Genomic DNA, 11,652 nt, shown 5'->3' with positions numbered 1-11,652 from the left:
GTGTGTGTGTGTGTGTGTGTGTGTGTGTGTGTGTGTGTGTGTGTGTGTGTGTGTGTGTGTGTGTGTGTGTGTGTGTGTGTGTGTGTGTGTGTGTGTGTGTGTGTGTGTTGTGTGTGTGTGTGTGTGTGTGTGTCTGTGTCTGTGTCTGTGTCTGTGTCTGTCTGTCTGTCTTCCAAATTTTTTATTTTTATATTCAGACAACATCAGAAAATGTAATATTTACGAACAGTTAAAACAACACACTGGGACAGAGGAACGTGTCTCAGGGCCACAAAAACACAGAAGAAAAATGGGAGGGAGGCACAATGACTCTTGCAGAAACACACACACACAGTCAGACACAAGACAAGGAACTAATCACACGCGCAAACAAAAGAAAAGGCTACAGCACTGATTTTACGGACTCTGCAATGCTGTGCCAAGTGCTCAGCCACCCTGCTTAAAAGACAAGAGACACCTTCAGTTAGGCCGATAAAAAACAATTCGGAACATAAGTTTTCTCTACACCTCTTTTTTTTCCGAACAAAAAAAGCTTCCTCATAACGGCAGATTCATATTGAAAGAGTTATCATCTGGATGCCACATTGGCCCTTTTTGCTGTGACCATATAATTAACTGTTAGTCATACTTGTGGTCAGAAGGCCGCTTGTGTTCTTCCACGTGGGCAGTTTTAATGCATGTGGTCTTACTGTACTTCTAAGTCTAATAATACTTAAAAAAAAATATTTTAGCAAATTTTACTTTTTCCACTCCTTCCGTGGACCCTTCCGTGATCTAGAGCAGTTCTTTGTTATTTTAGGACAAGATACAACTCTACATCTGATGTGCGTATGTCCCACAAAAACAAAGAGTTTGTCATAAAGAAAGAGTTGCCACCCTTCAGAGACTTAAAAGTTTCTCTTTAACCTTAGAGAGTAGTCTAGTTGTGGTTGTGTTGTCATGTTCAATAAGCGCACACTGGCAGAAAGTAGTTCCTGAGGCCTAACACAAAATACAGGGCTGCCTTTTCCTAGTGTGGAAATTTCCATGTGTTTCTTCTTGCATTAACAGCTGAAACAACCACTTTTGCCACCAGATGGTGACAGAGCCATAGATCCTTCTGCCAAACAACCTCAGCTGTAGTTACATTCATTTTTTTAACTGGTGACCGTGCCAGGGGTGTCAGCTTTTTAGTTGTTAATGTATCTTCCTGTTTTCCTGCTGAATGCTGCCGACCTCGCTGCCATTGACCAACTTTTGAGCTTATTGTACAACAACAACAATGATGGAGAGCTCAACACTCTGGAGTTCTAGCAGCTAATTGGGCATCTTGCAAGCAAGCATGGGGGGGTTTAGCCAACAGAGTGTCCTCTCAGTTACTCTGTTACAGTTTGATGTGTTACCGGCTTGTCTGAGTGCCATACAGTTTGAAATAAATGGGAAAACAGACAAATGAAAAACACCCTGAAGTCAATTTCAACTGCACAACACTGTTTTTACCAGTAGTCTGCATTTCTTCTAATGCTGTCCTCTCACAGAATACTATTTCAGCAATATTAGAACCAGTACTAGCTGTTTCCCAGCATACACACGCTCACAGCTGCTTGTGCTTACAGGTCTATGAGGGAGTTTATCATGTCCTTCTGGAAGCAAACAGAGGTGTGGTGTTGGCAGAGCAGGATTTTCTGTTTAAAGCTGGAATTAAAATGTCAACAAAATGTTTGTAAAAGCAAAGTGTGTGTGTGTTTCTTTTCTGCTCAGGGTTTCATATGATAGTTTGTTCAAATGTTTCCATTCTACTGAACATTATCTTTCAATTCTTTGCACAATCTAGTTAAGTTCCAGGGTGTGGCTTGAGTACATCTGTCTGTTGGGAAAGCTTTGAACACACGCGCACCTAACATGGGCGCGTGCTTGTTCCTGCATGTTGAGAGAAAGTGTGCCAGGAAAAATGCAGACGAATGAGTTATAAAACAGATATATTAAACTTAAAATGTTTAATGAACCACATGAGACAGTCTTGTTTTTTAAAAAAAAAACTGTGTTCTTAATGTTTGTTACAAATTGTTGGTGAGAAACGGCTGTAGTACTCAAGCTGCGCCTCTTTCCACATTCCTTCTCTCCCAGGCACACGCCCTATGACAAAGAAAAAAAGTTGGCTGGAGTGAGAAGTTAAATCACGGAAAAGATATGTGTTGCTGGTTAATCTAACGCAGGACTGGAGAGGAGAATCTGTGAGGAAGAAGGAGCGCAGTTGCCAAAATATTTTCTTGCCTTTTGTTTTCCCGTCCTAACGGTGAGTCTGCTGTATCCTGAGGACTATACTTTTGTGCTTTATTGTTTGTGTTTTCTTGGCAAACTGATTAGTTTAGCTTATTTCCTCTGCTGTCATAAAGTTTGCATAATTAGAGATCTTCTCTATTGCCAATAGTTTGGTGGCCACATGGGGTCAGGTTCTCTTGGTAATCTAACCCCAATCCCTTTACACTTCCAGAGAAACCGGAGTCTTGACGTTCACGTTTACTTATTTATTTGCTGTGTGTCCGTCCTGCCTCTGGCTGGTTTACAAATTGTCAGGATTAGTTAGGGCTAAATGTAAATGTGGGACGCGGGCAAGCCCCTGACATCTCCGTTACGCAGCGCTGATTAGTTTTGGCAAATGCGCCGAGGCCGTGTTCGCCCCGTTAAACAGTCGTATGCCATGCTGTTGATCGCTCTACCGACGGTCAGATTTGGCTCTTATCAGTCTGAATTATTAACGTTATGATAAGACTCAAATGGCATCGGCCGGGTGTAGTTGATGACGCGCAGGAGAAATAGCTACCTGGGCGATGACAGGTAACGTGCTCATGGAGGAAGTGAGTCAGTCACACTTAGCGCAAACAACACGAGCAAGATGGAGTTGATCACTCCCTGAAATTTGTCAATGCTAGCTCGTGAAATTTCAGGTGGCAACGCAGAATAATGGCTTTGGTGCTCTGTGGTCAGTCTGGTCCAAACTTACACTTAAACTTACACACATTTTCTGATAGCCCTGCTTCAGGTTTTGGGTGGTTAGGGGACTGGTTGGGTTGGGTGGCCCTACCTCACTAAGCTCTGAACTGGTTTGTACTTGTCAAGTCTTACAGTCAGTTGCAACACTGACTGAACTATTACCAAAGTCTGCACGTCCATTATGCTTTATTTGATTCATCTGGGAGGTACTGTGTCCACACACACGATGATAGCCTACACACTGTGCCTAGTTTTTAAAGTGGGCCTTTTTGAAGTTTTTCCCTAATTTAATTATGAGGTTTAATGACTTCATTTGGATGTCTTTGGCCTCAAGGATTTTGCTATGAGTGCATAAAGTTAGTTGCGTGGATTGTTGATACATTAACTAGATTTTCAGAAATAGTGCTTTTAATAAGATTAGGGCTTCGGCTTGGTTTAGATCATTTTTATTTTTAGGGGGATTTGTATTATTGGCAGTTGTTATTTAAAAAGACACACCCTGTCTGCAGGCCTTTGTTAACACATTTAAAACATGAAGACTACACAGTAAAATATGATATAAGACATATTTTTTTAAATATGTATTTATCTTTTATTTATTCTTTAAAAGCAGGTAAGTCCTAGTGGGGTGGGAGACCTGTTTTGCAAGAGAGACCTGGCCAAGACTGCGGCATAAAAAGTTCCACAATGAACATACAAAATGATGGAAACTGATAAACCCGATAACAATTCAAAGAATGCTAAAATAACCCATTGAGACAACAAATGGATCAATTGGTGGTCTTAAAATCTGTCAGAGATATAGCTAATTTGATATTACATATTATATTAACAACATTAATTTAAACAAATTCAAAGCTGGTTTGTGCAGTTTAAAATCTGTGGATCAGGATCCCTTAAGGTAGCTAGATATGTCTGAGGGATTGTAAGAAACAAGATGGTAAAATATAAAATCCAGATGTTCATCCATGCTTTTTATTTGACAAGAAAAACGTTAGGCCTCTAAAATAATTTTTAAAAAGGGGAAAATATCCCTCTTTCATTAACCAGGTTAAAATCCATAGACGTATGCAAATGGAAGATTGGGTCACAAGTAGATATTTGTTTATTTGAAATGTCTCAAGCCAAAAGGGTCGGTTTACTGAACTACATGTGTGTGTGGGGCAAACTTTCAGTAAAAATGCCATCAAAAGAACCAGTAATGCAAATAAAACAATGCACTGTGTCTCACACAAACATTCATTACACTTGAGTCTTGGTAATCTCCAGGCTCTGAATCTGAATGTGCTGAGAGGCTGCATTTGTACCCAGCACACACTCCTAGTCAGGCCACCACTTGCTTTTATCAGCCAGACCCCACTACATGTTCCTTTCCACCCATTTGTAATTCAGTGGCCCTGATGTCTCCAGTTGTGACCGAAGCCAACTTGGTTTCATGTTCATCTCATTACATGTGGAAGAGACGTTAATGGATATGGCCTGTCAGACATTTTGATATATGTGCATTCACACACGACACTGGTGGTGTGCCTGCTCCTGTGTTGCTGTTTGTCTTGTAGAGGATGTTTGACAATTATAGTAACCTATTAAATAATTATGAATAGCTTGCTGATGACAGATGCACACTTGTATGTAGGAAAGAGTTGTGTGTCTGTGTGTGTCCGTCTGTGTTGGCATGGTAGGGAAACATGAAACAGAATCCAGGTATGAGTGCCTGCTCTCACTCTCCCAGTAATTAGGTTAATGCTGACAAGTCCTTATTGGCGGTGTGTGTGTGTGTGTGTGTGTGTGGGGTGTGTGTTGTGTGTGTGTGTGTGTGTGTGTGTGTGTGTGTGTGTGTGTGTGTGTGTGTGTGTGTGTGTGTGTGTGTGTGTGTGTGGTGTCTTTTTATGTAGGCCAGTGTGGTGGCATGGTGTGAGCATTGAGGTGTGACATCTGTGTCAGATAGGGGATTTGCCAGCTTCTACAGTTACTCCAACAACATCACCACAGGCACCCATCCTGTCGCCACCGCTGCCTCATGGTAGTTTCTGATACACAGTGGAAATCCTGCAGCCTGGCACCGCACTGCTGCGATAATTATCAACTCTACTCAAGTATCTGCAGCATTTTTTCAGGCCCTTTTATTGTCTGAGAGCAGTTGCCTTGAACATTTTGTTTGTTGAGACAACAGAAAGCTAAATGAGAGCGGAAACCTCGAGAGACGGCTCTGCTGGCTGAATTATGTCTTGATACATTACATTATGTGCTGACCTGTCTATAGGTATAACGTTATGTCCCAGTTTCATGTGACAAAATAAAATAGTAATTTTTATTGTCCACTGTTTTCACAGTTATTATTATAGACAACATCAAAAGCTCCGTTTTAAAACCACGCTACAAACCAATAATATACAGTATGTAATAAATACTTATTGTCATAGTGTATTGTTTTTACAATTTTCTATAAAAGAAATCAGCAGACTTTTGTGCCAGGAAATTATGCTATATGTGCAATCATCAATGGTCAAACTGTAGCCATGTCTCCCAATTTAATATTACATAATAATTGCACACCCCATAAAATCAAATACACAATGTACTGATACATTGTCATAACATACTGTTTTTGCAATTCGTATCAGAAAATCAACATTAACCACAATTGCAGCTGTTCAAGAGCAGCTTCTCTATTTGACTTTGCAGTGCATTGTGGGAAAATAGTGTAGCACACTCAGATTTAAGTTCTTTTGATTATGCTTAATTTTTTCACTTTTCCACTTCACAAGGCAGAAAGCAGAGATATTTACTACACATATACTTTTTTTTTTTTTTTTTTTTTTTATCTTCCTGGTGCTCTCTTATGATCAGCACAATACAAGGACCCTAAAACTGAACTCATTTGTCATTCATTTTATTATTTGCACTTGTGCTTTTTTTTACTGGGACCAAAATGTCTTCTGTGAAAAGAAAATACTGTTCATCAACAACACACTAATAAATGAAGTTGATAAGTGCACTTACAGTATATACGAACAGACTTCTTGTCACTTTTCCACTGTGCACACCATCATCAAAATGTGTGTAGAATTAGCATGTAGCATGTCATTTGGACCAAACTATTATCTTGATACAGGATTTACCTCCAATGAAAGCAAGTTTCCATCTAGTTTCTGTCCTTCCTGTGAGGTCCAACTAGCAAAACGCAGTGAGTGGAAAGAGCCTAAACCTTTTGTTTTAGGAAAACTTTAATCTATGCGTTGGGATGTTTGTAGTTCTTGATACAGTTTGCAGGGTATTGGCGTGAGGGAAGGTGTGCTGCAGCAGACGGGCAGTGGGCAGTAATCTGAACCTGTAGCCTCCCGCTGGCTTCTGAGGATCAGATGTCCACCGTCAGAGATCACAGCTCCCATTGTGTTTACCTCAGAGACTCCCCTCCTCTTCAACCTTCCATCACTCCCTCTCTCTTGCTCTGTTTACTTTGGAGAACCTCTAGGCTCTGCCTCTCACTCACTCCTCTTCTTCTATGCTGACATCACTTGTGTGTCTCACCTTTCTCACATGTTTATGTTGAGGAGACATATCTAAACATTTCAGCATGCACAAGGATTCCAAGGTTATGAGAATGTCAGTAACTGAGAAAAGCCTTTTATCCACCAAAGACCCCATGTAAATATATCTTTAAAATAATTATAATTCATGGTAACTGTGCCCAACGGCATCATGTCTGAGTGTCTAAGATATGGCCATATCTCCCACTTCCAACGCTCAATGCTCCACTTTTCTCTCTCTCTCTCTCTCTCTCTCTCTAGATATGGAGTCAGCCATTAAGACAGTGGTGACCACATTTCTTAATTCTTCCAGTGGGAAGGAGAACCTAAGCGGGAGCGGCTTCCAGAAACTGGTAAAGAAAAAGCTTGGCGGCCTCATGCAGGTATGGAACTAGAGAACCTTTCACTGTTCTCCATCATTCTTCACTGTAAACAAATAATCCATCAGTATAAAACAATGGTTTTTTTTTCATAATGAGCTACCATGTTCTGTCCTTTTGTGTTCAGGATGCAGATCGCGCTTCTGCCGTTAAGGAGATGCAGCAGGGATTGGATGTGAACAACGATGGAAAGGTCAGCTTCCAGGAATACCTCACTCTGATTGGCTACCTGGCCAACTCCCTCAGCGAGAGCAAGAGTGGATCCAGTGCAAATGCATCATAGATGCTAATGTAGCCGGTGGATCGGCTAATTAACAGCCTTTTTGTTTTGCGTGTTTTAAGTATCTTTTCCAAATGTTCTAGACCTGACATTTTTCACAACAGTCCATAATCCTTTTCATTCAATTAATCAGCCAGTTGTATTATGCTCTTAATGTCTGTCCAGATCAGCCTTTTTTTCAGTCACATCATATTGATCTCCACTGTCAAGGACACATTGAAGGACTCTAAACTGGGAGTGTCTTTTTTTATACCAATTTTACAAAAGATACTTACTGTATTTTCAAAATAAAAGCGTTATGTAATAAAACTATATTGTGCATAGTTTTTAATTGGCATTCCATCTTTCTTAAGTTGCATTGAAGTGTCTAATTGCTGACATTACCCATTATCTTCCACAATAAACAAATATTCTGCTGAGAAACCCAGGGAAATAGCCTACTGTATGCGTACAGTGGTTTCCGTGATATGGTTTGACATTGTCCCACAGGCACTGCTGCAATGATACTTGCTCCTTCCATTGCAACATGCAAAACCTGCTAAATATAGTTGTGACATCCCTGAGTAGTCAAACTCAGGAGCCCTTAGATGCATCAACTATTGCAACCAGATCCTGACACAATATACGCTTCCTATTGTGTACCATCCTCCACTTTGCAACACTATACATACACATATGGTCCATACAAGCATGCATGCACTGCGCAAACCCACACTGACACAATATACTGCAACAACACACAAACCAGATTATGCACTTACCAGGACGGTAGATCAAACATGCGTTTTATGACATCTTGTCGTGCTTGTTTAACTAATTAATTAATTTATATTCATAACATTAATGTCAATGTTTGTTTTCACAATCTTCAAGATGCTTCAAGTATACATGATCATGTGTGTTTCTGTCATTTATTTTTGCTTCTTACTTAATTTTCATGTCCTTTTGCTCTAACTGTGTCCATTATACTGTTTGCATGTGCAGCATTTTGGAGCTTGAGGTGTAAATGTGTTTGTGAAAGTGCACGTGTGTGTGTCCTTGCATAAGCATGTTTGCCTTTGTGTGTGTTTTACAAAGTCTTTGTATGGAAATTTCTCTACATGGCTGCCAGTTGTGATGGCTCCATTTATCGGTGCTACACTAATCTTTCGGATACTGTATCAAATACTGTACCCCCGGTTATTGAAGGGTTATCAAGTTTTTCATGTTGTTCTTGGTACTGTATTTATTTTAGCGCACCCTCTAAGTCTGTTCTTTGTTTTGACATAAAGTACAAAATGGTAATGCAACAGGGTAGCAGGATACTCCAATGTGACAATGGCAAACTATAACATAGTCAGTATACGTCATTGTCATGGCATCCCACAACAACTCATCGTGCTCAGGGAATGCAGTTATTCAGGTCAAAATATGTAGACTACTTCCATGTCACAAACTCACTATTTACACTTAACTTCCATGCAGACTGATATCTAAGAGTAAAACGACAACATTTACAGTCAAGTTTACAACAACAGCATTTGTGGTGTGGCTTGTGGTGACATTATGGGTACTTCAATTTACCTAATGCTGTAGTCACTGTACAATTATTGTTTTCTTGTCAATATGTCATCTCTGACAGAGCAGGTGGATCATCTGTCTATCCATTTAGGTGATAGCAGGTGTCTGATGCGTAAACAGAGATAGAAGAGAGGAGCAACAGGTGAAAGGAGGGAGAGAGGAGGAAGTATAAGTGGGATGGGTGGAGTGAGGGATGTATTTAAGACGTCCTCCTCATCCTTCTCATCAGTCGCTTCTGCCTTCTCTCTCTGCACCTGACCAGCAGGCCATCAATCATCCTCCACTCAGGTAAAGAAGTATGTTGAGGACAGATTTCAACTCTAAAAGCTGTTTCTCTCTGAGGTTGTTTCTGACTATTTGTACTTTTAAAGTAGCTAATGCATGATGCTGTCTGTAGGTAGAATACCTGTTGAAAATACTTGTGAAAATCAACGACAGGATGAGCTTTCCAATAATTTACTGATCATTTATGAAATCTTAATTTATCTTGAGAAAAGCTCGCCAAAAATGTCTTTCTGATCATTTCTTTATGCCGCTGATTTGTGAGAATTTGGAACGTTGTGTTTGTGAAGAGAGACAGATGTCAGAAGTGATTGACAGGGAGGGAAAAGTCTTCACAGTTCAGAGGTGATGTAGGTTCAAGAAAGGCAAAGAGTTACACCTGTCTCCGGTGTATTCTGCTATCCGGTGGAGCTAAAGTAAAAGCCAGATCAGGTTGCCTCTGCGTGTCCTGGTTACATCTCCTCCACTAGTTCGGCTGTATTACCAGCTTTGAGTTTCACTCTTATCAGCTAGCTCACATTTCTGGTTGCTGTCTATGTCCTGACTCTTAGAGGTCTTTTCGCTGGGGCAAAGCAATATACTGATTGAGGATCAGTTTAATTTGTAGCAGAATCTTATCTGGACAACTGGCAGGGAAGAAACACTCCTGATGTGGAAACAGTTAGAGCAAACTTGACTCTGGGGCTGGGCAGGGTATCCAACTCTGCCAAATATACCTCTCCTGTCACTATGTAAATGGCCTGCTATTATAAAGCACTTTTCTTTTCTTGAGTAGTCTTAACGACTACTCAAAGCGCTTTTACATAGTACAGGACACATTCACCATTGACACACTGCGGCCGAGGCTGCCGTACAAGGTGCACCTGCTCATCAGATAAACACGCATTTACACGCCGATGGTGCAGCATCAGGGGCAACTTAGGGTTCAGTGTCTTGCCCAAGGACACTTCAACATGGGACTGCAGGGCCAGGGATCAAACTGCCTACCTTCTGATTGGAAGGTGATCTCATTAAAGTCATCAGATTTGTAGAGAGAGTGTTTGGATGCATTTAAGTTTGTAACAGAGCAACCAAGAGAGCCTTTAAGGCTCCATGCTCCTGAGAGTTTGCAGGCAGGAGTACTGACATGGACTGCTCTTGCTTTCTCCTCCTCTCACCCTTTCCCCTATTCTTTCCTTTTCCAGAATGTCTTTGCCCAACTCAGAGAATGCCTCAACTCTGGAGAACGCCATGCAGCTCCTGATCCAGACCTTCCATAAGTACTCTGGAAACGAGGGAGACAAATATACACTGAGCAGGGCTGAACTCAAAGAGATGCTTACCACTGAGCTCGGCAACTACCTGGGGGTAAGGAGACACTTAGGGATGCAAAGATGCACAGCTTCATGCATATAAATTAGACCCAGCCTACATTTCTCTTTTTTATCCTCACACATGCAGAATGCCCAGGATAAGGAGGCAGTGGATAGGGTCATGGGAGATCTGGATTCCAACAACGACGGGGAGGTAGATTTCACCGAGTTCATCATACTGGTCGGTGCTCTTACTGTGGCCTGTAACGACTTCTTCCTGGAGTACAACGACAAGCCAGAGAAGAAAAAGTGAACACAAAGATGTCTCTGCAGACCCATACAGTCTAGGGAGGGAAAAGTTCAGACACAGGAGTGGACATCCTGTGGACATATGGGATTCAAATTCATAAATACACACACAAACACACACACACACACACACACACACACACACTCACACACATGTCTAATAGTCACCTGAGCAGTAAATGTTGGGTGTTGGTGTATTTGTCTGCAATGTCCAAATAATCCATTACTGGCTGTATTTGTTGTATGTAAATTTCTGGAGAGTTTAAGTCAGTGTTTCCACACCTGTACTATGCTAGGTTGCTTTTTTCTTTTCATGTATTTTGTAACACATTCAAGCACATGAATTTCTCCCTGGAAAGAATAAATGTAACCTATACTTCAAAAATACAATGTCAGTTGTACTTTATTCCGTGAAGATGTGAATGTACACATGATAGGCACCAGGTGGCAGCAAGTGGCCCTCAATCGAATCCGGCAGAAGATTATTGCATTACTTTTAATCTGCTTTGCAAATGCTGGCACAGCACTTTATTCCAGCAGTCGATGGATGTAGATTATATAATACATAGCTAATATATATCTTTCTCATATTAATTAACTATATACAGTATAAGAGGTTGTAGTTAAGTATGAGTGACCTCTGTTGTTGAGTTAATAAGGTGTATATGAACAGGTAAAAACTATACCTACATTACTGTTTTTACAGCAGAATAATAATAACAAAGTGACCTTGGCCAGGCCCTACACCCATGATTGTTTAAAAGCCCTGTTTCCTACAAGAAGAAAAAAAGCACTGCGGGAGTGTGAAGGTATGCGTGTTTGTGAGTATATATAAAGGAAGTTGCCAGCCTCCACATTAGAAAGCCAGGAAATATTCCTTTCTTTTATTCTATCCTGTTGTGTAAGACTCATGGGAAGTTTGGGTAATACAGTAATTTACTGTAGAATGCCTGTGTGTGTGTCTGTTTTGTGTGTGTGTGTGTGTGTGTGTGTGTGTGTGGGTGTGTGTGTGTGTGTGTGTGTGTGTGTGTGTGTGGTGTGTGTGT

At 40.9% G+C, this 11,652-nt stretch overlaps 2 protein-coding genes across 2 annotated transcripts; both read left to right on the top strand.

The window, feature by feature from the left end:
• Window positions 1–2,088: 2,088 nt before the first annotated feature.
• si:ch211-105c13.3 (protein S100-A16) lies at window positions 2,089–7,475 on the top strand. Its single transcript, XM_032519552.1, has 3 exons — window positions 2,089–2,275; window positions 6,765–6,886; window positions 7,011–7,475. The coding sequence occupies exons 2-3, from the start codon at window positions 6,767–6,769 to the stop codon at window positions 7,164–7,166; spliced, it is 276 nt and encodes a 91-aa protein (XP_032375443.1). The 5' UTR covers window positions 2,089–2,275; window positions 6,765–6,766; the 3' UTR covers window positions 7,167–7,475.
• A 1,097-nt stretch (window positions 7,476–8,572) lies between these two features.
• On the top strand, window positions 8,573–10,985 carry s100t (S100 calcium binding protein T). The gene is made up of 3 exons (XM_032519059.1): window positions 8,573–9,011; window positions 10,190–10,352; window positions 10,446–10,985. Exons 1-3 carry the CDS (start codon window positions 8,917–8,919, stop codon window positions 10,608–10,610), a joined length of 423 nt encoding a protein of 140 aa, XP_032374950.1. The 5' UTR covers window positions 8,573–8,916; the 3' UTR covers window positions 10,611–10,985.
• The last annotated feature ends 667 nt before the right edge of the window (window positions 10,986–11,652 follow it).

The sequence above is a fragment of the Etheostoma spectabile genome, chromosome 6 (genome assembly GCF_008692095.1).
Source record: "Etheostoma spectabile isolate EspeVRDwgs_2016 chromosome 6, UIUC_Espe_1.0, whole genome shotgun sequence".
NCBI lineage: Eukaryota > Metazoa > Chordata > Actinopteri > Perciformes > Percidae > Etheostoma > Etheostoma spectabile.
The sequence above is the reverse complement of the archived record's forward strand: the minus strand, read 5'-3'. Positions and strand labels throughout refer to the sequence as shown.

What these genes read in the sequence shown, in the direction of transcription:
- si:ch211-105c13.3 (XM_032519552.1), top strand. Translation starts at nt 6,767, where the DNA reads ATGGAGTCAGCCATTAAGACAGTGGTGACCACATTTCTTAATTCTTCC. An exon ending in AGCTTGGCGGCCTCATGCAG is followed by an intron (nt 6,887 to 7,010) that starts GTATGGAACTAG and finishes TTTTGTGTTCAG; the next exon opens with GATGCAGATCGCGCTTCTGC.
- s100t (XM_032519059.1), top strand. Translation starts at nt 8,917, where the DNA reads ATGTATTTAAGACGTCCTCCTCATCCTTCTCATCAGTCGCTTCTGCCT. An exon ending in ATCAATCATCCTCCACTCAG is followed by an intron (nt 9,012 to 10,189) that starts GTAAAGAAGTAT and finishes TTCCTTTTCCAG; the next exon opens with AATGTCTTTGCCCAACTCAG. An exon ending in AGCTCGGCAACTACCTGGGG is followed by an intron (nt 10,353 to 10,445) that starts GTAAGGAGACAC and finishes TCACACATGCAG; the next exon opens with AATGCCCAGGATAAGGAGGC.